General features: G+C 40.8%; 2 protein-coding genes across 3 annotated transcripts; one reads left to right on the forward strand and one right to left on the reverse strand.

Annotated features, from left to right (window-relative positions):
- Positions 1 to 3496: 3496 nt before the first annotated feature.
- Positions 3497 to 12733, reverse strand: LOC117501456 (coiled-coil domain-containing protein 106-like). Its single transcript, XM_034160357.1, has 7 exons — positions 12694 to 12733; positions 11064 to 11216; positions 6866 to 7057; positions 6547 to 6693; positions 4281 to 4478; positions 3910 to 4070; positions 3497 to 3671 (listed from the first exon to the last, which is right to left on the reverse strand). Exons 1-7 carry the CDS (start codon positions 12731 to 12733, stop codon positions 3516 to 3518), a joined length of 1047 nt encoding a protein of 348 aa, XP_034016248.1. The 3' UTR covers positions 3497 to 3515.
- A 3819-nt stretch (positions 12734 to 16552) lies between these two features.
- Positions 16553 to 26737, forward strand: tmem238a (transmembrane protein 238a). Of its 2 annotated transcripts, none has more exons than XM_034161319.1 (3): positions 16553 to 16648; positions 22388 to 22539; positions 26314 to 26737. In XM_034161319.1, the coding sequence occupies exons 1-3, from the start codon at positions 16623 to 16625 to the stop codon at positions 26475 to 26477; spliced, it is 342 nt and encodes a 113-aa protein (XP_034017210.1). In that variant the 5' UTR covers positions 16553 to 16622; the 3' UTR covers positions 26478 to 26737. The 2 variants fall into 2 exon arrangements, with proteins under 2 accessions (XP_034017210.1, XP_034017209.1); XM_034161318.1 differs by having other exon boundaries at positions 16579 to 16648; positions 22385 to 22539.
- Positions 26738 to 27456: the final 719 nt, after the last annotated feature.

Consider the following 27456-nt stretch of genomic DNA (forward strand, 5'->3'; position numbering starts at 1 on the left):
CGGTTTTCACTGACCACCGGAACCTGGAGTATATCAGGACCGCCAAGCGACTGAACCCCAGGCAAGCCCGCTGGTCACTGTTTTTCGGCCGTTTTGACTTCCGGATCACCTACCGCCCCGGGACCAAAAACCAAAGATCGGATGCCCTGTCCCGGGTGCATGAACAGGAAGTCAAGACCGAGCTGTCGGATCCACCGGAACCCATTCTCCCGGAGTCCACTATCGTGGCTGCTCTGACCTGGGACGTGGAAAAGACCGTTCGGGAGGCCCTGGCACGGAGCCCGGATCCCGGAACAGGGCCGAAGAACAGACTATACGTCCCACCAGAAGCCAGAGCTGCCGTTCTGTCACGGGTCCAAGCTCTCCTGCCACCCAGGGGTGTGTAGGACCGTGGCAGTAGTCCGGCAGCGCTTCTGGTGGGCGTCCCTGGAGACTGATGTCCGGGCTTACATCCAGGCCTGCACCACCTGCGCCAGGGGCAAGGCTGACCACCAGAAGGCACAGGGACTTCTACAGCCACTTCCTGTGCCTCACCGCCCCTGGTCCCACATCGGTCTGGATTTTGTCACGGGCCTCCCGCCGTCCCGGGGACACACCACCATACTCACGATAGTGGACCGTTTCTCCAAGGCGGCCCACTTCGTGGCCCTCCCGAAGCTCCCGTCGGCCCAGGAGATGGCGGATCTCCTCGTCCACCATGTTGTCCGGCTGCATGGGATACCAACAGACATCGTTTCGGATCGCGGTCCCCAGTTCTCTTCGCAGGTGTGGAGAAGTTTCTGCCGGGAACTGGGGGCCACTGTAAGCCTCTCGTCTGGGTATCACCCGTAGACTAACGGACAGGTCGAACGGGCCAACCAGGAGTTGGAGCAGGCCCTCAGGTGCACGACCTCCGCACACCCGACGGCTTGGAGTGAACATCTGGCCTGGATCGAGTACGCTCATAACAGCCAGGTGTCCTCTGCCACCGGCCTCTCCCCGTTCGAGGTGTGTCTGGGGTACCAACCCCCTTTGTTTCCTTTGGTGGAGGGAGAGGTCGGTGTGCCCTTGGTCCAGGCCCACCTGCGGAGATGCCGTCGGGTGTGGCGCATTGCCCGTTCGGCCTTGTTGAGGGCCCGGACAAGGGCTAAAGCCCATGCAGACCGTCGACGGTCCCCGGCCCCCACATACCAGCCCGGGCAGGAGGTGTGGCTTTCCACCAAGGACATTCCACTCCAGGTCGAGTCCCCCAAGTTGAAAGACCGATTCATTGGACCCTTCCCCATCCTCAAGGTCCTCAGTCCTACCGCAGTGAGGCTCCAACTCCCGGCCTCACTGCGGATCCATCCGGTCTTTCATGTCTCCAGGATAAAACCGCATCACACCTCGCCCCTCTGTGCACCCGGTCCAGCGCCGCCTCCTGCCCGTATTATCGACGGGGAGCCAGCTTGGACAGTTCGCCGGCTCTTGGACGTCCGTCGAATGGGCCGGGTTTTCCAGTATTTGGTGGACTGGGAGGGGTATGGACCCGAAGAACGCTCCTGGGTGAAGAGGAGCTTCATCCTGGACCCGGCCCTCCTGGCCGATTTCTATCGTCGCCACCCGGACAAGCCTGGTCGGGCGCCAGGAGGCGCCCGTTGAGGGGGGGGTCCTGTTGTGTGGGCCGCTGAAGAGGAGGTACTGCTGGCCCACCATCAGAAGGCGCCCTGCCTGAAGTGCGGGCTTCAGGCACGAGAGGGCGCTGCCGCCTCAGGAACAAGCCGTGGTGACAGCTGTCACCCATCATCCGTGACAGCTGTCACTAATCATCACATCTGGTATAAAAGCAGGAAGACACCTCCACCAAACTGCCGAGATATCATCTTCATCTGGAGGTAATACTCTCAGCCTTTTGTGATTTATAAATCTGTTATTGTGAGTGTTTGCAGGAGAACCGGTCGTTGTTGCGGAGGCTGTGCAAGACGGCGCTCCTTTTCATCTGAGACCGCTGCAACGTGTTGAGTGAGAGGTGGAGGTGGCATTCCCACCATTGTTACTGGGTGTTCACACACCCACCCTTTAACTGTCTTTTGCTTTCTGCCAGCAGTACCAGATCCGACACGCCGGGAAGGTGGCCACCTGGGGACTCCGGGACTTGGCGGCTCCAGTATTCCTCGGGTTCAGGTGGCGGTGGAAATCATGTGGTTCCGATTCGTTTCCAGACGGGCGTCTCCTATCGTCGAGCCTGCCCACACGACATCTTTATTAATTGACTGTTGCACATTCTGAATCTGCTGTGTTTGGTTGTGACATTCACAACAGTAAAGTGTTATAATTTGACTCCTTCCATTGTCCGTTCATTTGCGCCCCCTGTTGTGGGTCCGTGTCACTACACTTTCCCAACAACAGGTGCACCAAGCTTGTGGCATCATATTCAAGAGGACTTGAGGCTGTAATTGCTGCCAAAGCTGCATCAACAAAGTATTGAGCAAAGGGTGTGAATACTTATGTACATGTGATTTTAGTTTATTTTTAATAAATTTGGAAAATTTTCAAAAAATCATTTTTCCTGTTGTCATTATGGGGTATTGTGAGTCAATTTTTTTTTTGGGGGGGGGGGGGGGGATTTACTTTAAGACTGTTACATAAAATGTGGAAAAAGTGAATACTTTCTGGATGTACTGCAAATAAAATTGTCACCTTGATTTATTGTACCTGAAGTAACTGATATTAAATGGGCTTTAAGCCACTTTAAACAGCTTACAAAAATCATTACTGATTTAAATTAATGACCAAGTTTGAGTTAAACCACATCATGCTGGTCATATTCATTTAAACCAATAATAATTTTTCACTGATTGGCTGTTAAAAACTACTAAATATTTCATGATTTGTACAAATAATGTGAAGATCTGACATTTAATACCAATTAAATGACCAACACTCAAAACAACCTGAAGATTGAGAAATGAAATAGCTTCAGGGTCAATATGGCAACGTCACTGTGTTCATGCAACACATAAAAAATTATAATTTAAGAACAAGATACACAATCAAATGCCATTTTAATTATACAAAATATGCAGGATTTTTTCCCCATCCTCAAACAACGAGAACATAATTTCTCACAAGAAAAACTGCAGGTGAACAAACAGTTTAAACATTGATGACATCTGCAAATACATCTATTTTTTTTTTTCCCAGAAATTGAAGTCTTTGCATATTTAATTTGCTAATTTTAATAGTTGCACTCATTAAAGTGCTGCAGTTCCACTGTCACCATACTGCCTTTTTTAATCCAATCTAACAAACTGTTGATAATGTGGAGCAAACTGAATCTCTAGCATCACTATTACAACATAAAAAAAACCTAAATCAAAACTGCCAAATGTAACAGCTGCACAACAAAATACATCAGATATTTACTGAGAGTTTCACAGTAAAATAGTCTCCAAAAATAGCAGCATATTAGCAAAAAAATTAACATTTATTCAAGCTAGTCTTTTAGTTTAAAAAAAAAAAACTGTATATCACAGCATGAACAAAAAGCTTTTGACTCAGTTTCGGAACCTGTAGGAGATCGGCAGCAGTTTATGGGTTTTCTTCAAGCTCTGGACTTTGGCGTGCGTCTGGTCGTCCATGGTTTTGTAGCAGCGCCGGGCGTAATCCAAAAGTTTCTCCTTTGATGCCTCAAACTCCCCGACCTCTGCCACCTAGAAGAGCGTCACAACACTAAACTCACATTTGAGTGATGGAAAATGTGCACAGACAAACTTTCATCTCCGCTGCAATATTTCTCAAAGACCTCCAAACAGGACATCAATACAAATAATGAAGATGATGAAGGAGAAGAAGGAAATTTGAGTCTGGCACATCCACTCAACATAGCAACATATATTTACGGAGAGGTAAACTAAGACTGAAAAGAAGTGGATTTGTAGCCTCACCAACCTTCTCAGGAGCCACCAGGATCAGCTCAGCGATGGGGGAGGTGGAAGCCATGGTATTTCTATCTACTCCGTGGATTTGAAAGGCCCGGGACATGCTCCTCACCCGCTGGTAGGTGGTCAGGATCTTCTTATAACGAATAAGCACCCCATCTGGGTCTTTAACTGGGGATGGAGCAGCAGGAATAACCACAGTGTGAGATCAGGCAACCGTTGGCATGTTGACGTACTAATTTATCTCAAGAAAAGTGCTTCAGCAGAGAAGAAAGACGCAAGGTCCATAAAGGTCACCTAAAGGTCCATCGGATCAGACCTTATTTTAAGGTTCTCGGTTAAATACCTGCTGGATTAACAGACATGGGTTCGAATACTTGCCTCTCTGCCGCTCCCTCCCGTGAGTGATCCTGAAGATCCTCCTCATCTTCATCCTCGCGTCTCCGTTGGTTTGTCCTCGGGCCCTCTTCTTCGATCCCTTCTCCAGACCCAAGTCCTCGTCTTCCTCCTCCTGCTCTTCCTCCACAAACTCCTCCTCTGTGTAATATTTATCTTCTTCAAGATGAAACTCCTGTTTGACTGCAAACACCGTATTTAAAAAAAAATGAAACACTACAGTTGAAATAAGTGATCACTCGTTAACTTTATCCTGTCAGAGGTCATGGAACAGGTGGACTGAAAGACTGGTGGCACAGTGACTTTTTGTGGGTTCATGTGACCAATGTGCTCTAAATTAAGGTTGGGATGACTAATGAAAGTCATTAGTTGACTAGTGGGGTACCATTACTCATCGACTAGTCTGTGGCTAAATTTGACTGAATGAATTCAGCCAAATTCGGTGCAGCATCTGCAGTGATGCGGTCGCTGTATCGGACTGTCGTGGTGAAGAGAGAGCTGAGTAGGGGGGCAAAGCTCTCGATTTACCGATCTATTTACGTTCCGATCCTCACCTATGGTCATGAGATTTGGCTCATGACCGAAAGAATGAGATCGCGAGTACAAGCGGCCGAGATGAGTTTCCTCCACAGGGTGGCTGGGCGCTCCCTTAGAGATAGGGTGAGGAGTTCGATCACTCGGGAGGAGCTCGGAGTCGAGCCGCTGCTCCTCCACGTTGAAAGGAGCCAGCGGAGGTGGCTCGGGCATCTTTTCCGGATGCCCCCTGGACGCCTCGCTGGAGAGGTGTTCCGGGCACGTCCCATTGGGGGGAGGCCCCGGGGAAGACCCAGGACACGCTGAAGGGACTATATCTCTCGGCTGGCTTGGGAACGCCCTGGGGTTCCCCCGGAGGAGCCGAAGGAGGTGTGTGGAGATCGGGAGGTCTGGGCGGCTTTGCTTGAGCTGCTACCCCCGCGACCCGACTCCGGATAAAGCGGAACAAAATGGATGGATGGATGAATTCAGCCAATTTTGAATCTTGATGGTGAAACTCAAATATGACATTTATTTTAACAAATATAAGCACAAAACCACAAATACAAAAAAACAGCATTAGCATGAAGACAATACCTGCATTCATTTACTAGGCATAGACGACCCGTTTGAGTTGACTAGGTTCACACACTTTCTTCACTGAGTGAAGCGAGCAGTGGCAGCTCCAGCAGGTCTATTCTATTAAGGGTTAAAGGAATCTTAATAAATGGCTTTTGACTAGTTGACTAATAAAAACTAGTCGAATAGTCGGACGTTAGCTAGTTGTAGTTGGCAAGTCGTCTCATCTCTACTCTAAATGCCAAGCTACCATTTTTCACCAGATTGAGGTTTTTTTTATTATTATTATTATTATTTTTAATAAAGTAGTTTGGGAGGTCCCACAAGTTAAGGAAAAAAAAACTAAAATAATTACAAAAATAAAAATAAATAAATAAAGAATAACTAAATAAACAAATAAGTAAATAGGTTAAAAAGGGAGGTATAATGACACACACAACCACAAAACCAAATGGACAAAAAACAAGATTTGGTACATTTTCAGTACAGTGGAAATACACAACGTTAAAGATATTCAACCCATGTTTCTTTAAGTTTGTGTGTGACTGAACATTCTTTCCAGTGTTTTATTAATTTTTTTCTTGAATTCATGAATAATATGTTTCAAACACAAATGCATTTTTTCCCGCAGATGCACTTTATATTTTGAAAAATACAGGAGCTTAATGGAACTTAGAGTTGGAAAAGTCAATATGCTGTTAAAAACCAGCCTGCAAAATGGATCTGTTCTTGTAAAAGTTTGTACAATGTCACCTCAGAGGTTTCAATGTTAATGCAATGACGCTTGTTTGGAATATGTAGGGCTGAAGTATTAAAAATAGCTTGGAAACTGAGTGATTACATCACTCACATCAACATTCTCAAACATGGAATGCAACAATATGCGTGCCTTTCAATTTGGAATAAGGCTGTAACGTAAAATGTGGATAAAAATCTAAAAACTTTTTTCCCATTGTCATTATGGGGTACTGGAGGTGGGAAAAATTGATCTATTTTGGAATAAGGCTGTAACATAAAAAAATGTGGAAGAAGTGCAGCGCTGTGAATACTTTTTGGATGCACCATAGAAAGGAAAGCCTAGAAACTGGTTTCTTGGCTGGGTGTGAACCTGAATCCAGGACCTTCCCACTAAATCATTCGGGTGTTACTGCTCGCTCACCGGGGACGGCAGCACTGTGGCAGGTGCGAGGTGCCGGAGCCTGCAGCCACTTCAGAGTCATTCCAGATCTGGTGGTCATCGGGGAGGGTGGGGACGGAGAGCTGGGAGGCTGTGACTTCATGCCACGGTGGGGGTCCCCACACCAGTCTGTCACCACACACAGCAACAAGAGTCAGATGCTACCATCACGGAACTTTTTAAAAGCCAAGATTCACCACAAACATAATGGTCCCAGCTTCAGGACACAGGCGAAACCACTAACAGCAACATTATGAATGCTGTCATTACAACCATCTGGGTATCACGTTTGATGACTCACCGTCCTGACTCCTCATGCTGATGATGAAACGGTCCAGCTGACAGCGCAAGAAGTTCCGTTCCTCCTCCAGCTCCTCGATTCGCTTCTGCAGCCACGTATTCTTCTCCAGAGCAACGTACAGGTGAGCCCGCAGGTTCGAAACCAGGATGAACGGGCTGTACTGTGAGTGAGGAAGCTCCTGCACCGCAACATCTGGTCAGTGACGAAGGAGGAGCAGCAGGAGGAGCAGAGGGTTAAAGAACAAATAAGACCACAATGAGGCAAAGAGCTGAAGGTAGTGTAAAAGCAAAATACAAAAAAGGAGAACAGCTGGAGAGAAAAAAAATGGACAAGAAAGGAAAGGATGAGATAACAAGAGAAAAGAGGTGAGAAACAGAGATAAAAGGATGAGAGGAAAGGAGAGGGGACATTAAAGGAAAAGAACAAAGAAGCTGATGGAAGGAGACAGGAGAGGACAGAGCTGAGAGGAGCAGGGAGGAGAAAGGGTGATCAAAGAAAAAAGGAACACAGAAAGATGTTAGGATGAAGGAAGGATCAAAGGACATAAAAAACAAGAAGAGGCAGAAGAAGAAAGGAAGAGAGGAAGGACAATGAAAGAAAGGACATAAGCAGACAAGGAGAAAGAAACAGGTGAGGAGAGTACGGTGGAAAAGATTAGCTGAGACATGGAGAGGATGAGAAGCAAAAGAAGAGGATGCACAGCAGATGAAAAGAATACAGGAGAGGTAAGGAAAGTAGGAAGGGAGAGTAGGAAGGGGTAAAGGAAAGATTCAAGGAACTGAGGAGACAGGAGGAGAGCAGGTGATATAAGAAGAGGACGTGGGACAGGAGACATGAGATGAAAGAAATGAGGGGTGAAGTGGAGACGAGAACAAAGAACAGGACAGGTAAGGAGACAGAGAAGGAGAGAAGGAAATGAAGCCTGAGACAAGAGTGAAGGAAACATTTACAGCCACTCTGTCAACCAGGTCATCCAAAAAGCAAAAATCACAGTAGTTATATGCACACTCTCTCCTCATAGTGCAGCAGATAACTGAAACAATCCTTCAAATGGTGATACATGCATCAAATTCAGCACAAATACTGCTTAGACATTACTCTTTTGAAAAAACAAACAAAAAACAAAAACAAAACAAAACAATAAAACAACTGGCCACTTGAATTTTCAATAGACGGCCAGGTAGGGGTCAATTGAAGAATTACACAGGGAACAAAATATAAAAATGCTCTAATCAAATTGAAAACTTCACCACATTACTTGTCTGTTCATAAAGATTCCAAAAAGGTATAGTTTGGACTATCTGTGACTGAATGTTATGGAGTTATGGGGTAAAAACAGCAAAAATGGTGACAGGGGTCAGTTTCAGTTTGTACAGGGGTCAAAAGTTAAAGTTGCTCCAATTTTGGTAAAAAGTGATGCAAATTATTGGTGGAGCTAATAGGATTAATAAATGGAATAGTTTTGTCAGTGCTAAATGCTTGGGCTGCAAAGTAAAGGTCAAAAAAAGGTCAACATCCATTGGATTCTACACTCAACAAAAATATAAACGCAACACTTTTGGTTTTGCTCCCATTTTGTATGAGATGAACTCAAAGATCTAAAACTTTTTCCACATACACAATATCACCATTTCCCTCAAATATTGTTCACAAACCAGTCTAAATCTGTGATAGTGAGCACTTCTCCTTTGCTGAGATAATCCATCCCACCTCACAGGTGTGCCATACCAAGATGCTGATTAGACACCATGATTAGTGCACAGGTGTGCCATACCAAGATGCTGATTAGACACCATGATTAGTGCACAGGTGTGCCTTAGACTGCCCACAATAAAAGGCCACTCTGAAAGGTGCAGTTTTATCACACAGCACAATGCCACAGATGTCGCAAGATTTGAGGGAGCGTGCAATTGGCATGCTGACAGCAGGAATGTCAACCAGAGCTGTTGCTCGTGTATTGAATGTTCATTTCTCTACCATAAGCCGTCTCCAAAGGCGTTTCAGAGAATTTGGCAGTACATCCAACCAGCCTCACAACCGCAGACCACGTGTAACCACACCAGCCCAGGACCTCCACATCCAGCATGTTCACCTCCAAGATCGTCTGAGACCAGCCACTCGGACAGCTGCTGAAACAATCGGTTTGCATAACCAAAGAATTTCTGCACAAACTGTCAGAAACTGTCTCAGGGAAGCTCATCTGCATGCTCGTCGTCCTCAACAATGTCTCGACCTGACTCCAGTTTGTCGTCGTAACCGACTTGAGTGTTCAAATGCTCACATTCGCTGGCGTTTGGCACGTTGGAGAGGTGCTCTCTTCACGGATGAATCCCGGTTCACACTGTCCAGGGCAGATGGCAGACAGCGTGTGTGGCGTCGTGTGGGTGAATGGTTTTCTGATGTCAATGTTGTGGATCGAGTGGCCCATGGTGGCGGTGGGGTTATGGTATGGGCAGGCATCTGTTATGGATGAAGAACACAGGTGCATTTTATTGATGGCATTTTGAATGCACAGAGATACCGTGACGAGATCCTGAAGCCCATTGTTGTGCCATACATCCAAGAACATCACCTCATGTTGCAGCAGGATAATGCACGGCCCCATGTTGCAAGGATCTGTACACAATTCTTGGAAGCTGAAAATGTCTCAGTTCTTGCATGGCCGGCATACTCACCAGACACGTCACCCATTGAGCATGTTTGGGATGCTCTGGACCGGCGTATACGACAGCGTGTACCAGTTCCTGCCAATATCCAGCAACTTCGCACAGCCATTGAAGAGGAGTGGACCAACATTCCACAGGCCACAATTGACAACCTGATGAACTCTATGCGAACTATACTGACTGGTATCCCCCCAATAAAACAAAACTGCACCTTTCAGAGTGGCCTTTTATTGTGGGCAGTCTAAGGCACACCTGTGCACTAATCATGGTGTCTAATCAGCATCTTGATATGGCACACCTGTGAGGTGGGATGGATTATCTCAGCAAAGGAGAAGTGCTCACTATCACAGATTTAGACTGGTTTGTGAACAATATTTGAGGGAAATGGTGATATTGTGTATGTGGAAAAAGTTTTAGATCTTTGAGTTCATCTCATACAAAATGGGAGCAAAACCAAAAGTGTTGCGTTTATATATTTTTGTTGAGTGTATGACATGTGACATATGCTACCATGTAACATGATAACTAAGCATGACACATGTCTCAAACTATTCCTTTTTAAAAAACCCTCTTAACTCAACTAATAATTTGCATCACATTTTACTAAAATTGGAGCAACTTTAACTTTTGACCCCTGTATAAATTGAAACTGACCTTTGTCACCATTCTTGCTTTTTTAACCCCATAACTCCATAACAGTCAGTGACAGACTGTCCAAACTATACCTTTTTGGAATCTCTGTGATCAGACAAATAATGTGGTGTAGTTTTCAATATGATTGGAGCATCTTTTAATTTTGAGACCTATGTAATTATTCAATTGAACCCTACCTGGCTGCCTATTGAAAATTCAAATGGCCAATCATTTTTTTCCAAAAGAGTAACATCTAAAGAGTATTTGTGCTGAATTTGATGCTTGTATCACCATTTGCAAGACTGCACTCTAAATATTCTCTTATGTGCGGCACCATCAGTGCACTGTAACGCAGTTTTTGAAGACAGCCTGTTGTTGGAAGATTTACCAACTTGCTCTGTACTAAAACACTTCTTCATGTTTGTTCTCACTCAACTGTAATAAGTATGTCACACTTAAAAACAAGCTCCGCCTCTTCTGTCTGCTGACTTGTCATTTAAATAAAAGATGAAGGTGAACCTGCATGTAGACAAGAAAGAAAGTTTGTCCACTTACTTTTGGTCCCTGAAAAAAATGGAGGTCCACATACAAAACATGCTGTAGTTCATGCAGAATTCACCTTACGAGGTCGTAATTATCCCCAAATTAAAGCTGACACTCTGCGCTATAATTTTCTGTTAATTATGTGGTTTCATAACCAATGATGCAATAAATAAAATCGATTACAAATATATAGGAACCTCATTTTAGTTCCACATTTTGCTTTTATGAGAAAGTGCAAATTCAAACAAGAAGCCAAGTCGGCTGCATGTAACTGACTGAATTGTCAGATTTACAAGTATCCGCAAACACAACATGTTCTGCTGCAGCCTCCTGACACGTAGAAGAGGTTGGCATACCGTCCATCATCTGCTGGCCATGGTCCAGGTGACAGGAGGGCGGTCGCTCTACGTTCTCCTCCACTGGGAAGGAGGCATCATAGGCATCCATGTACAGCCCTCTTCCTCCTCCTCCTCCTCCTCCTGCTGCAGGAGAATTCTGCATGTGGTGCTCTGACACACAAATCATCAGAAAACAGTCAGCTGCAGATATTTGCAACAAGTACTGATTTTAGATGGTTAAAACTCTGCTTTGTGTGTCCAGGGTGTAGAAGAAGTCAACAGGATTTATGCCACGATTAGATCCAAACGATGGAGACGAGCAGCTTGGTTTTGTCGCTTGATGGGCATGCACGCTACATCTTCATAGGGTGTCTTGTAAATCACTTCAGATATGTTATCTGGTTACAATAACAGTGTTTTTAGATTTAGAAGTGTTTATTTCTCACTGACATTTACAAAATATATGAGAAACATTAGATTTGGACTGAATTGCAGCGGTTTTGGAATGTTTTCTGCCATCTGGGCTTGCTAGAAGTTGAGTATGCTTCAGTTAACAACAGTGTGCAAGGTGTGCTGTAAATTAATATGACTACTAGGCCGACTATATTACCACTATTAACTAGCAAAAATGGTTTTCAGCAAAAAAGTAAATATTTTAATGCTTAAAAAAATACAATGTTTTGAAAAAAGAAAGAACAGTAATAAAAAAATGACTTAACAGCAAATATAACTTAACACACTTAACTAATTATAGCTGTATATTTGCTTTCAACAGGGAAAAAGATCAAACTTTGGATCAAAATTTTTAAATAAGATAATTTACTTGTTTCTCTAAGTTATAAATGGAATATTTGTATTGCTTTAAAAAAAAAAAAAGGTTAGACATTTATTAAATGTTAATTTGTTATGCGATTGGTTGATTAATCATGAAATAATACATAGCTCAATTAAGCACCTTTCTTTATGAATGTGGTTTGTTGTTATTTTTCCTTTTTTTTTGCAAAAGGAGAGCAGAGTCTGCAGAAAAAGAAATGTTGCAGATTTTATTAAATAACACATTTTTTAAATAAACAAAAAACTGATCCAGATTTCCAATTAAATGCATGATTCCACAAACAGGATAATAATCAATGAATAAATAAATCACCACGTTATTGTCAATTAGTTTTGTTCATTCCCTCAAAAAAAATTGCTGTCTTTAATTCTTAGCATTTTGTTGTATATTATACGATATTTAGAAGCGTTTCATAACTTTTACATTATCCCCCCCTCATTCATTCAGGTTTTTGGCAGTTACACATTTTAACATTAATGTCAATGTTCATTTGAGACTGAAAAAAATGCACAGAAAGTTCTGTTCGTCCACCGACATACACATGAGCCTAAAAAAAACAAACATGTTATTAAGGTATAAAATAATCAGGTTAATAAGCTGTAGTAAGCTAGGAACCTGTTTTTTAAAACTGCTACTAAAAAAATTAAGGCATAAAATGAATTTAAGTTTAAACGTCCGTGAGAAGCTCGCCGCGTCCAAAAAAAAGCACGTAAAACAAACGTTTAAGGCCCCAAAGTGGCGTGTGTCAGGTGAAAGGTGCAACAGGTGAGTTAAACGGTTTGCAGTTTGCATCACGTGGTGCTTTGCGGTTACCTGGAGGCTTCACATCGTCTCTGCTTCCTGCAGGATTCATCATCAAAGAAAAAAACGCTTCACTCCGCGTGTGTGTCCGGTCACACTTCACTCATTCATCGTGAAACGAGCGCCAGCTGCTGCCGCACGTTACAACATCAGTTACCTGATTATTAAAGAGACCTGCGCAGGTGCAGCGCCAGCACGCGGGCTCCTGCGCCGCGCATGCGCACTGCGCCGCGCACAATGATGATGATGATGATAATAATGATAATAATAATAATTATGATGATAAGAATGAGCCTATTTTAACATTTGAAGCTGTTGTTCCAACTTTCTTTAAAACTTTAACCGCTGTGCCAGATCCTAAAACAACCAGTCAGACTGTGTCCTTGGATGAGACATTTCATCTGCATTAGAGGTGGGCGATACCGGGAATTTTGGTATTGATCCCAAGTAAATACAGGCCCAATATCACTGATAATACTTTTTTACATGGAAGCTTCATAGATCCAAAGGATCTAAAAGACCTAGGATAGAATTTCGCCAAACATTGTACGTGACAACAACATATTTTATTATCATAATCAACATTTTTGCTTAAAAAAAAAAATCACTCAACACAACTTAAAACAAAATCTCCTGAGGTAGAGAGCTGACAAACCACAATACAAGGGTGCGCTGCTTTGTGTTGTGTGACACAGTGCAGCGCTGCTCTTACAGACAGAGAGTAGACTTTGATGAATCTGTGTGCACAGTAGTCAGTGTGTGTGGAAGAGAAAAAAGCTTGAGTATCGATCTTTTTAACACGAGGATCGTTCAATATCAATACCAGCGTTGGTATCGATATTATCGATATTAGGATCGATCCGCCCACCTCTAATCTGCATCATCCCAGTTAGTCCATGGGCCAAGCAGGTTTTTGGTACTACGTCGTAAGGTGACGAAACAACACTTGGAATCCAGCCTCAGTGTATCATGGCCTACACAAAAATGTATGATAACCATCCAAGGGTGGTAGGTATAGCCAGGTAGGGGTCAATGAAGAATTACACAGAGGTCAAAATGTAAAAATTCTCCAGTCTTGTTAAAAACTATACCACATTATTTGTCAGATCATAATGATTCCAAAAAGGTATAGTTTGGACTATCTATGACTGAATGTTCTAGAGTTATGAGGTAAAAACTGCAAAAATGGTGACAAAGGTCATTTTCAGTTTGTACAAGGGTCAAAAGTTAAAGTTGCTCCAATTTCAGTAAAAAATTATGAAAATTATTGTTTGGGTTAATAGGGTTCTAAAAAGGAATAGTTTGCACCATGTGTCATGCTTAGTTATCATGTTACAGGGAACATATGTCACATGTTATAGAATCCAATGGACGTTGACCTTGTTTGACCTTTAGTTTGGAGACCAAACAGTCAACACAGTCAATTTTATTTATTAATCCTTTTATTTCAATCAAAAACTTGCATCATTTTTTTTTTTTTTTTACTGAAATTGGAGTAACTTTAACTTCTGACCCCTATACAAACTGAAACTGACCTTTCTTACCATTTTTGTTGTTTTTACCCCATAACTCCATAACATTCAGTCATAGATAGTCCAAACTATACCCTTTTGGAATCAATATCATCAGACAAATAATGTGGTGAAGTTTTCAACATGACTGAAGCATTTTTACATTTTGAGCTCTCTTCATTGAACCCTACAGCTGGGATGGTTATCATAAATTTTTGCATAGGCCATGGTACACTGATGTGATGTGATGTGTACACTTTGCGATGTTTGGAAATAAATGTGCAAATAAAAATAAAACCTTCAGTGGAAAGCAGATTTGTCAGGAAGCGTGTGAGTGGAAATTGGAAGTTTGTAGCGAAAGGAGAGATCACCCTGTCTGACAAAAGAAACAGGAGAGAAGCCAAAATAAAAGGTTACATTTAAGATCATCTTCAGAAAGAACCAGTTATGTCTGTGTGCAGAAAACCCTACAACTACAATTTAACAACTTTATTATGGCATCATTACATTTTACATTAATATCATCACATGCCAAAGCATTCATATAGTAGTTTGCACAAGTAATTTACACACTCACTCATCTTCAACCGCTGTTCCGGGTTCGGGTCGCCGGGGCAAACAGCTCCAGCAGGGGATCCCAGACTTCCCTTAATAATCATCATCATCATCATCATCATAATCATAATCATAACAATAATAATAATAGTGTTTATAGTATTTGTTATTACTATAAAATATAAAATATTTTTATATATAAAATATTTCATATTTCAGCAGGATGTTTGGAGCCCTTTGTTGGCCACAAGTGTCACTACACCAAATATCGAGGAAAATTTTTCAGTATCTGAAATTTGATGCTGATTTCTAAACTTTGAAGCTGATTCCTGAACTTTGATGCCAATCTCTGAACTTTCATGCTGATCCCTAAATTTTGATGTTGATTCCTGAATTTTGATACCAATTTCTGATCTTTAATGTGGATTCCCGAACTTTGATGCGGATTCCCAAATTTTGATGCCAATTTCTGAAATTTGATGTTGATCCCTGAACTTTGAAACTGATCTCTGGACTTTGAAGCTGATCCCTGAAGTGGTGATCATGTTCATTGATCATTTTTTACACTGATTCCTGAATTTTGATGGTGAGTCCTGAACTTTGATGCTGAATCCTGAACTTTGATGTCAATCTCTGAAGTTTGACATCAATCCCTGAGCTTTTATGCCACTCTGCAAACTTTAATGCCAAATCCCTGAACTTTGATGTATAGATTCTTGAACTTTGACACTGATCTCTGAACTTTGATTCTGATCCCTAAACTTTGATGTTGGTCCCTGAACTTTGATACTGATCCCTTTTATAATTAGTAATCGCTGATCACTTTTGAACCTTATGATTGATCTTTGATCCAGATTAATGACCTTTGATCCTCAGTACTGATCATTTATTTCCTAAGTGATAAACTTTGATTATGTTTTGATCCACTTTTGATTCTTATATCTGGTTTGTAATCCTTATCCTGACCATTGATCCAAATCACTGAATTGTTGACCTTTGATTCTGAGTCCCAACCTTTGATCCTAATTCTGACCTGTAATAGTGAATCTTCTGAAAGTGAAAATGTCAGTGATGTGTTTACTTTACCACAGGGAATTACCCTCAGTTCATGATGTTAAACCTATGGTGACCTGGGGAAGTCTGGAGGTGTAAAAATGTAAACATCTGCTATAATGAAAGAAATAAACAAACAAACAGCAAAGCTTGGGATACTGGAATATTCGGTACACCCCAGTCTACAAAGAAACATTGAATTCTCATATTTTTTTTAAACTTGGGAATATTTTTAGATTGTTTTGGCTTCAACCTTTCACTCGGAACCAAAATATTTTAATGGGTTTGTGAATCAAAACCCTGCATATAGTTCATTCATGTGTATTACACAAGGTTCACCACCAGAGGGCGGAAGGCAAACGCAATACAGCGGAATAGTTTGTGACTTTTATTGAACTATAAACAGTTACAAGACGGGGTAAGCAAATTTAAAATAATAATAATAATAATAATAAATAATAATAATAATAATAATAATAATAATAATAATGAATTAAAAGCGACGACAACAACAACAACAAAGAAAAATTAGAAACATACCCAAGAAACTGCATTAAAATAATCAGATAACCACAATAATTTAGTAGCCTTTGTATTTTTTAACACCTTAATATTTTCTAAAGACTTCGGAAGGTCAATTTTGAAAACAAAAAGAAGGGCTTACAGCTGTAGCTGTCACGCGCACAAACTTCCGTGGGAGCGCCACGCTAGACCGGAAACACGTGACCTGTAACAAAACGACAACAGCGAAGGTGTTTTTTTTTCTGGGCAGGTAAATGCGGAAGTATTGAAATCTAGACTCCACGGAGACGGAGTAAAAGAATGAGCGGCACAAACCGCACCAACACGTGAGTGACAAACACAGAACTAGTGATATAAATGAAGATTGTTAAATTAAATTTCATAATTTTACCAGGTAATTGTTTTTGCAGTTGCAGTTGGGCCTTCATGATTGTTCAGATTATTCAATTAATAAATTTGCTGATCAACAAACAACCAAACAAATATTTAGCAATAACAGAAAGGTAACAATTTCTATCACTTAAAAATGTATGTATTTATTTTTAGTCTTGCCATAAGTGTAATATTTGGAGGTTTGCATAAATAACATTAATGTGACTAAATAACTACACATTCTGGGAAATCTCAATCTCTTAATTTTACAACTTTGTAATATTTTATAGACAAAACAATGACTTAATAAAAAAAAAAAAAACAGAGTTGGCCAATTGGCCAGGCAACAGGACAAAGCTAGAAAGGATGTGCAGCAGGTTAGAGTGGTTAAAGATGCAGATGGCAATGTGCTGACAAGTGAGGAGTGTGTGTTGAGAAGGAGGAGGGAATATTTTGAGGGAGGGAAAAGGCTGGATGATGTGGTGAGAGGCAATCAGGAAGTACAAGAGATTAATAAAGATGAAGTGAGGGCAGCTATGAAGAGTGGAAAGGCAGTTGGTCCAGATGACATTCCAGTGGAAGCATGGAAATGTCTAGGAAAGATGGCAGTGGAGTTTAACCAGATTGTTTAATAAAATCTTGAAAAGTGAGAGGATGCCTGAGGAATGGAGACAAAGTGTGCTGGTTCCTATTTTTAAGAACAAGGGTGATGTGCAGAGCTGCAGTAACTACAGAGGCATAAAGTTGATCAGCCACAGCATAAAGTTATGGTAAAGAGTAGTAGAAGTTAGGCTTAGAAAACAGGCGAAGATCTGTGAGCAGCAACAGTTTCATGCAAAGAAAGAGCACTACAGATGTAGTGTTTGCTCTGAAAGTACTGATGGAGAAGTATAGAGAAGGCCAGAAAGAATTACATTGTGTGTTTGTGGATTTAGAGAAAGCTTATGACCAAGAGAAGGGTGCCAAGAGAAGAGTTGTGGTATTGTAAGAGGAAGTCTGGAGTGGCAGAGAAGTATGTGAGGGTAGTACAGGACGTGTACAAGGATAGTGGGACAGCGGTGAGATGCGCAGTAGGAATAACAGACTCATTCAAGGTGGAGGTGGGATTACACCAAGGATCAGCTCTGAGTCCTTTCTTGTTCGCAATGGTGATGGACAGGTTGACAGATGAGATCAGACAGGAGTCTCCATGGACTATGATGTCTGCAGTTGACATTGTGATTTGTAGTGAGAGTAGAAAGCAAGTTGAGTCTAGCCTGGAGAGGTGGTGATATTGTCTGGAGAGCAGGGGAATGAAACAGGAAGAAACCTCCAGCAGAACCAGGCTCAGGGAGGGGCAGTCTTCTGCTGGGACTGGTTGGGGCTGAGGTGAGAGAATCAGGAAAAAGACATGCTGTGGAAGAGAGCAGAGATCAATCACTAATGATTAAATGCAGAGTGGTGCATACAGAGCAAAAAGAGAAAGAAACACTCAGTGCATCATGGGAACCCCCCAGCAGTCTAAGTCTATAGCAGCATAACTAAGGGATGGTTCAGGGTCACCTGATCCAGCCCTAACTATAAGCTTTAGCAAAAAGGAAAGTTTTAAGCCTAATCTTAAAAGTAGAGAGGGTGTCTGTCTCCCTGATCCGAATTGGGAGCTGGTTCCAGAGGAGAGGAGCCTGAAAGCTGAAGGCTCTGCCTCCCATTCTACTCTTAAAAACCCTAGGAACTACAAGTAAGCCTGCAGTCTGAGTGAAGCGCTCTATTGGGGTGATATGGTACTAAGAGGTCCCTAAGATAAGATGGGACCTGATTATTCAAAACCTTATAAGTAAGAAGAAGAATTTTAAATTCTATTCTAGAATTAACAGGAAGCCAATGAAGAGAGGCCAATATGGGTGAAATATGCTCTTTCCTTCTAGTCCCCGTCAGATCACAGACATGACACAAAACTAAGGTCATTTCAAATGGCAACATTCTGGCTTTAAGAAACACTATAAGAAATCAGGAAAAATAATTGTGGCAGTCAGTAAGGGTTACTTTTTTAGACCAAGCAGAGGGAAAAAAATATGGACTCACTCAATTCTGAGGAATAAATTATGGAATCACCCTGTAAATTTTCATCCCCAAAACTAACACCTGCATCATATCAGATCTGCTCATTGGTCTTCATCTAAAAAGGAGTGATCACACCTTGGAGAGCTGTTGCACCAAGTGGACTGACATGAATCATGGCTCCAACACGAGAGATGTCAATTGAAACAAAGGAGAGGATTATCAAACTCTTAAAAGAGGGTAAATCATCACGCAGTGTTGCAAAAGATGTTGGTTGTTCACAGTCAGTTGTGTCTAAACTCTGGACCAAATACAAACAACATGGGAAAGTTGTTAAAGGCAAACATACTGGTAGACCAAGGAAGACATCAAAGCGTCAAGACAGAAAACTTAAAGCAATATGTCTCAAAAATCGAAAATGCACAACAAAACAAATGAGGAACGAATGGGAGGAAACTGGAGTCAACATCTGTGACCGAACTGTAAGAAACCGCCTAAAGGAAATGGGATTTACATACAGAAAAGCTAAACGAAAGCCATCATTAACACCTAAACAGAAAAACAAGGTTACAATGGGCTAAGGAAAAGCAATCGTGGACTGTGGATGACTGGATGAAAGTCATATTCAGTGATGAATCTCGAATCTGCATTGGGCAAGGTGATGATGCTGGAACTTTTGTTTGGTACCGTTTCCAATGAGATTTATAAAGATGACTGCCTGAAGAGAACATGTAAATTTCCACAGTCATTGATGATATGGGGCTGCATGTCAGGTAAAGGCACTGGGGAGATGGCTGTCATTCAATCATCAATAAATGCACAAGTTTACGTTGATATTTTGGACACTTTTCTTATCCCATCAATTGAAAGGATGTTTGGGGATGATGAAATCATTTTTCAAGATGATAATGCATCTTGCCATAGAGCAAAAACTGTGAAAACATTCCTTGCAAAAGACACATAGGGTCAATGTCATGGCCTGCAAATAGTCCGGATCTTAATCCAGTTGAGAATCTTTGGTGGAATTTGAAGAAAATGGTCCATGACAAGGCTCCAACCTGCAAAGCTGATCTGGCAACAGCAATCAGAGAAAGTTGGAGCCAGATTGATGAAGAGTACTGTTTGTCACTCATTAAGTCCGTGCCTCAGAGACTGCAAGCTGTTATAAAAGCCAGAGGTGGTGCAACAAAATACTAGTGATGTGTTGGAGTGTTCTTTTGTTTTTCATGATTCCATAATTTTTTCCTCAGAATTGAGTGATTCCATATTTTGTTTTTTCCCTCTGCTTGGTCTAAAAAGTAACCGTTACTGACTGGCACAATTTTTTTTTCCTGATTTCTTATAGTGTTTCTTAAAGCCTGAAAATTGCCATTTGAAATGATTGTAGTTTTGTGTCATGTCTGTGATCTGCTTTTTTTCTACAAAATTAAACAACTGAATGAAAATCCTCCGAGGCCGGTTATTCCATAATTTTTGCCAGGGGTTGAATATATATATATATATATATATATAGAGAGAGAGAGAGAGACAATGTCAGGAAACCACAGCTGAGGCCACCCTAGTGACTGAGTGATGATATTAATTAGGCCGAGACTTCATAGCCATTAAACCACTATGGAAAGCAACACTGTCCGTAGCCGGCAATCACTTCACCCAACTGAGGTTTCAAATCCCGCAAAATCTCACAAGATCTCAGAGAGGTGGCTTTCACTGTGTGATGTATATTATATTAAATTGTATTATGATATACATATATGCATAGCTTATCACATGTCTGTTTATGTATCATGCCCTGTATCATGACCCGATAATTAATTAGTTAATGCTATTTTACATGAAAATTAAATTATCTGTTGGTATATATTCTAAAAGTGGTATGCTATCAAATATAGACAGGAGTGTAATTAGCCCATTTATTTTTTTATATTTTAAATAAAAAAAAATACAAGTATAATATTTCATATCTATATGTTAAAATGATTGTAATGTTTGAAAAGTGAGACAGTTACTTGAATACTTCATTAGTGCATTAGTGACTTTGTGGTTCTGGTCAAATATGATTATTCTGGATTATTATTATTATTATTTGTTGTTGTTCTTTTTTTCTTGTGTTTTATAGTTTTAAGTCATTTTAAAATTGAAACATTGCCATAATGTGATCAAAATTAAGAGTTATTGATAATGAACAAATACTGTATAAGTTGCAGTATACAAATAAGAAATATTCTGGAATTGACCTGGACCATATCAGAATTCTGCTTCAGTGTAAGACGTCCAGAAGTGTACAAAGCCATGATCCAGAAGTGGAATTATTGTTCAAATTTCCAATTTTTTATATATTGTCAGAAAACCTGTAACCTGAACCCAGTAATAAATTAATTCTATCATGATAAAATAATAAAATACTAACAGTAAATTGCAGGGTTGTGAAGCAGTGGAGATGTCGGGTTTTGAGCCCCAATCTGATACCAGGAATGTGCAGTGCACTTCCAGAAAAATGAACAGTGGGAGAAATTTCTCTGTCCTGATTTGCAAGTACACAGAACATGAATACCTTTTTGACAGGATGAGATACGCTGAACCTTTTACACACTGTGACACTGAAAGAAATGATCTCTTTCCTGCTGTTGAAATAATTCACTGATTAGTTGACAGTGTGTGAGAGGCGGAGTTCATCCTGAAAGTCGGCAGTCTAGCAAGGCCGATGTCGCAGACCGAACGGTCTGCCCCTAAAAATTGGTCCGCCTTTTGCTTCTGCGCATGCATTATTTCGGACCACAGCAGCACATCTGAGATGGAGTCTCTTCACACAAAGCGATCAAATGGATTCATGGGATTATTAACCACCAGATGATGAAGGTAAAACCTCTTAAATCATTCTAAAGTCAGTTTTAAGCAGAAACGAGTCCGTTTTAAGCAGAAACAAGGCGAAATTCCGTGACGTTTTGAAATGTCCGATGCAGTGAATGCATCGGCTAGCAGCTCGTTTAGCTGCGGCGCTCTGATCACTTCCGTCGCCCTTTATGATGAAATAATGTTGAATTTATGTGGAAATGATTGTTATACTAAAGCTTCAGATATCTGTTGCTGACATAGATGATGACTGGAGTGCAGTTTGAAGCAGAAATGAGGTGATAATCTGTGAACCGCATCATCAGGCGGAGCGATTTTTAGGGGGACCACTCGGGCGGCGACACCGGCCCACAGAGACAAACACATTCACACGCTCATGCGCACCTACGAGCCAGTTAGTCACCAGTTCATCGAACCTGCATGTCTTTGGAAGTGGGAGGAAGCCGGAACACCTGTAGAGAACCCACACAGACACGGGGAGAACATACAAACTCCACGCAGAAAGGACCCGGTGGGAATCGAACCTGGGTCCTTCCTGCCATGAGTCGACTATGCTAACCACTACGACACCGTGAAGCATATATAATTTTTTAACCTTTTTAAACCAATATATAATATATCTTTTCTGTAAATATGAATTGTGTTATCAAGAATAACTTGAGTGATTTATACCATGTACATTTTAATCATTTAATTACGGTATAGTTAGACAAGCCTATAACCTGTTGGTCACTACTTTAGTTTGTTTATGTCCCAGTTTGACTCTGATGCTGAAATGTTGTTAATTTTTATTTTTTAAGCAGTATGGCTCTGTGTGATGGACTGTCCCACTGCAAACTGGCTCTGGTTTTCGCCGTGCTGATGGACTTACTGGGTGGAGCCGCCCTGTTGGTGGGAGTCTTTGCCCCTTTGGAGGTCAGAGGACAAGATTTTGGAGACTTACTGGTCTATACTGGTATGTTTAAAGCATCAAAACATCAACTTGTTGTCAGTATTCTGGAATGTAGTCTGGTCCATAAGTATTTGGACAGTAATGACGTTTCTGTAATGTTGCCTGTAACAGGATCAGGATTTTCCTGTGGTGTTGACAGTTAGCTTTGACTTAAGGGCTTAATAAAAATATCACTTTGGAATTCAGTCATTTTTTAATGCACAGCCCCTCTATTTTCAGGGGCCAAAAGTAATTGGACAAATTAACTGTGATTATTGTTCATACAAATCATTACTTTTACAGTCAGTTTTCTTTCAAACAGTCAGGGGATGGACACATGAACATTTTCTTGGATGTCATTTCCAACAATCATTAAGAAATACAAGCAGTATTGTACTGTATGGTAAATCTGACTAGAGGAGGCAGCTATCAAAAACTGAGTGCAAGAAGGAGACGAGCGAGGGAAGCCACCAAGACACCTAGACGACTATCGGCAGTGAGATTTTTGTTGGTTACACAGCTTGGAGGTGGAACAGAGAGAGATTTGCATCATAGAAGAAAACAGAACAAGTCTGGGCTTGAGTCTCCAATGTGCCTTCTGGAAAACTGCAGTTGAAATTTCACATTTTTAAGAAAATTCTTCCCCTGCAGCTGTACAGCTGATGAGTATAATGAAATAAAATAGATTTTTGTGCTGCGCAGTGCTGAAGTGGTGACAGCAAGGTATTGTTTTCACTTGTGTGTGTTTTTTGTCTGTGGACAAGATAACTCAACAACAGCTGGACAGATTTCTTTTAAATGTTGTGGGAATATTGCTGGGATAGATATCTAGGAGTAGTTCGATTCTAGAGTAGTTTGGTTAAAAGTTGGTTAAAGTTCAATGAAGATGTGGCCTGAAAAGACCCTTTTTAAAAGTTATTTTTATTTACTTATTTATTTTATTTTATTTTTGTATATTTCAACAACCAAGAAGCTTAAAGGGATCAACCTTGGTGAGGATATTGCTTGGATAGGTACAGTGGCTTGTGAAAGTATTCAGCCCCTTGGTATTTCACGCATTTGAATTTGTTTATGGCATTTCACATACAAAAAGTCAATCAGACTTCTCAATATAAAAATTTCTAAAATGATCTTACTTAGACTCAAACTGAAAGTAAATCTCTATAACTTGATATAAATTAATTGAAAATATAAAAGCCAAGATGATGGGTTGCATAAGTAATCAGCCCCTTTGGTGTAATACCTGTAAATAATCAGTTTGTCAGTTTTCTTCAGACAAGTCAGGGGATGGATACATGAACATTTCCAAGTCACTGAATGTGTCTTGAACTTTATTTACATCAGTTATGAAGAAATACAATCAGTATGGTACTCTATCGTAAATCTGTATGTAGACAGTTATCAAAAAATGAGTGACTGTGCAAGAAGGAGAAGAGTGAGGAAAGCCACCAAGACACCCAGACAACCCAGAAGAAGTTACAGGCTTCTGTGGCTGTGATTGGAGAAACTGTGCACAGTGCATGTTTTGCATTTTGTACCCCCAGTTATACAGCTTCATGATGAAGTAGCACAGAGGAGGATTTTCTTTCACCAAAACATCAAATCTAGGCTTGCATCTCAGAAGTACCTTCTGGCAAATATTAGCTGAACTTTCTGGTCTTCTTTTTAATAAAATCCTCCTCTATACCACTTCATCATGAAGATGTATAACTGGGGATACAAAATGCAAAACATGCACTGTGCACAATTTCTTCAATCACAGCCACAGAAGCCTGTAACTTCTTGTGGGTTGTCTGGCTGTCTTGGTGGCTTTCCTCACTCTTCTCCTTCTTGCACACTCAGTTTTTGAGAACTGTCTACTCCACACAGATTTACCATAGAGTGCCATAATGACTGTATTTCTACCTTACTGATGTAAATAAAGGTCAAGACACATTCAGTGACTTGGAAATGTTCATGTATCCATCCCCTGACTTGTCTGAAGAAAACTGGCAAACTGATTATTTACAGGTATTATACCAAAGGGGCTGATTACTTATGGAACTCATCATCTTGGCTGTTATATTTTTAATTAATTTATATGAAGTTGTAGAGATTTACTTTCAGTTTGAGTCTAAGGAAGATAATTTTTGAAATTTTTATATTGAGAAGCCTGATTTACTTTTTGTATTTGAAATGCTGTAAACAAATTAAAATGCATAAAATGCCAAAGGGCTGAATACTTTTGTAAGCCACTGTATTTAGAGGCCATTTGATTTTGGACTAGTTTGGTCAAAGATAAAGGAAAACATGGTCCCAAAAAAAACACCTTTTTGTATATCTTAACAACCGACAAGCCTCCATAGATGATCTGAAGCAGATATTGATCAGCAAAACATATGTGATTGGTTTGAATGAATTCATAATGAAGTCACAGAAGTGGTATGATGAAGTCATACAGTCAAAACCACAGTTAAAGTTACTTGTACATTTATACTGTGTTGTGCACATTGCACCGGATAAGCATCAGCCTTCTGATGCCTTTCACTTTATTGTGTATTTACTGTCACATGAAGTTGATGAAGCTCTTTGAGTTCACATTTTTCAGAATCATGACCTTTGATGGTTACTGCAGCTACATGACAAACCACAAACTAACTGCAAAATAACATGAAGGAAATGTTCCTCTGAAATCTTACAGTATTGAAAGGCTGCACAGTGCCTCACTTTTAATAATTCATAACTTATAAGTAGTGGGGGATATTTGCTACCAGTCTTCTGTTGCATAATAGAAACCTACACAGGTGCAAGGGTGCAATTTAGAACTAGTGCGAGGCCCGGTTTCTAGATAAGCTCAGATGCATTCTGAGCATCCAGAACAGTAATTTTAATGTTTTGAGAAGACCATAAAGTGGACACCATTTGACTTATACAATTTAAAACTGTGGATATAAGTACTTTATTCTGAGAATAGCCAGCATTGATTTTATTAACATCCTGGTGTAAATAAGGTATCACCACGTGTAGAACTCAAAAAGAATGATAGGTTGAGTTTTCATTAAAAAAACAACTGCAATGTGGTAAAATGTATTCATAAATATGAAATAACAGGCTCTTAATAATTATTAACTATCGTATACTGTATTTTTTTCTCAAGATTTGTTTTTGTATAAGTTTGAAAAAAACAACAGATCATAAGTTTAGGATAAAATAGTTATCATGAATTTAATTTTCAAAGTGGCACTAATGACAGCATACATACTGAACATAATTTCGCTTGCATAGACTGATTTTGGAGATCAAGCAATAATTGCAGATGGGCTTTCTGAGGTCCCAGATAGCTTTTCTGATTTCCTTTTCTAACTTTCAAAATTTAGTAAATTAGCATATGGTCCATTGATACTTATGTGTAGACATGAGTCCCTAGAGGCAACTATTTTTGGTTTCAAATCTGGGCAAATGCAGTCCCAGAAAATTCCGAATGTGACAAACAAGAAACAGGTGTTGTAAACAAGTCAATGCTGCTAAAAATACAAACTTGCAGAAACAAAGATACTATTCTGACATGGTTTGCACATAAGACTGGCATAGCATGTTTCAAGTACACACATATATGTCAGAAGGTGGGGGGACATACCATATCCTGTCCCCCCTGGTTGAAAAGGTAGGGGGGACATGTCCCCCCTATCCCCCACCAAATTGCGCCCATGCACAGGTGTAGTGCATTTACACAGTGTTTATAGTAAAGTTGTGCGTTTTATTGTGGTTGTGCGTGCTTGCAGTTGCTGTGGCGTCACATTGACTGGCGTCTCTGTGCAGGCGCTCTGTTGGTTCTCTTCTCGCTGGGCGGCTGGGTGCTGTGGTACAGCGGGAACATCGAGGGCCTGACGTCCCGGAAGGAGCTGGGCCACATCAGCAGCGCCGTCGACCGCCTGGCTCGGAATCTAAGTCGCAAGATCCGAAACTACCAGAGCCACCACTGAACACGCCATCCACACCTTTCACTCAAAGGATTAACCTTTGACCTTTAACAGTCTGCGTTTGTCAGTATTATGAGTACAAACACTGTTACGTCTTTGCATCCGCACTGCTGGTGTGTTGTTACACACATCAACAGGCATTTCAGTCGGAACAGTGGAAACACTGATCTGTTGCATCATTGTGTTATTTTTTACATTTCAATAAATATGAAGTTAGCACTGGTGTTTCATTCTGAATTTCAATAAAATTCTGATAATCTAGATAATCTGGTATTCTGATTCATCTCTTTTATCTCGTGGCTAAATCAGTCAAAGTGTGGTTGAGTAAACTAGTGATGAGTAATCGGTTTATTAATTAAACTGTTTTCAAATGTTGTCTGAAATTAGAACGCCACTCAGACAAAGTGTACCTCAGCTGGCGTAATCATGGCGTTTGATGTTTAGGGGCAGCGTGGAGGCCAAACGGTTCAAAACAGAAGCTTCCTAGTTCAAGAGCACTGGTGCCCATTCTCCATGTATTGTGGTGTGGTGTCAGGAAGGACATCCGTCTAAAAATGTGGCAAATCAACATGCTGATCTATATCGGATCTGCTGTGGTGACCCCCAGAAAAGAAACAAAACATTTTCCTATCAGAGCTTTGTGATGTCATATAGCAAGAATGTTAAAGAAAAAAAATATAAAACGAAATCCTGTCTCACATTGTTCAGTCAAAGAGATTAAATAAATATTTTCAGGTAGATCAGCACTAACCCAAAAGCAAAGATTTTTTTTTTTTTTTGGTTAAAATCTGTCCAAAGTTTTTGCAAATGATTTGTCAAAATAAAATGGAAGATGAAGTGACCCCATGACCTCCCTGAAGGCTTTATAATTTCTGTTGTAGGTCAAATACAAATTTCTTACCCAGTTTTGTGACAAATGGTTTTAATTAATCCGCCTTTAAAACCCACAGACACAAGCAGGTAAACACATGGCCTCATTGTT

Source organism: Thalassophryne amazonica, chromosome 20 (assembly GCF_902500255.1).
Source record: "Thalassophryne amazonica chromosome 20, fThaAma1.1, whole genome shotgun sequence".
Classification (NCBI taxonomy): Eukaryota; Metazoa; Chordata; class Actinopteri; order Batrachoidiformes; family Batrachoididae; genus Thalassophryne; species Thalassophryne amazonica.

Excerpts from the sequence above, each read along its gene's own strand:
- tmem238a (XM_034161318.1), top strand. The coding sequence starts at position 16,623 with ATGAGCGGCACAAACCGCACCAACAC. Across the intron at positions 16,649-22,384 it reads GGCACAAACCGCACCAACAC|CAGTATGGCTCTGTGTGATG; the intron begins GTGAGTGACAAA and ends TTATTTTTTAAG. Across the intron at positions 22,540-26,313 it reads AGACTTACTGGTCTATACTG|GCGCTCTGTTGGTTCTCTTC; the intron begins GTATGTTTAAAG and ends GTCTCTGTGCAG.
- LOC117501456 (XM_034160357.1), bottom strand. The coding sequence starts at position 12,733 with ATGAATCCTGCAGGAAGCAGAGACGATGTGAAGCCTCCAG. Across the intron at positions 6,694-6,865 it reads CAGCATGAGGAGTCAGGACG|ACTGGTGTGGGGACCCCCAC; the intron begins GTGAGTCATCAA and ends GTGTGGTGACAG. Across the intron at positions 4,071-4,280 it reads CGGGAGGGAGCGGCAGAGAG|TTAAAGACCCAGATGGGGTG; the intron begins GCAAGTATTCGA and ends CTCCATCCCCAG.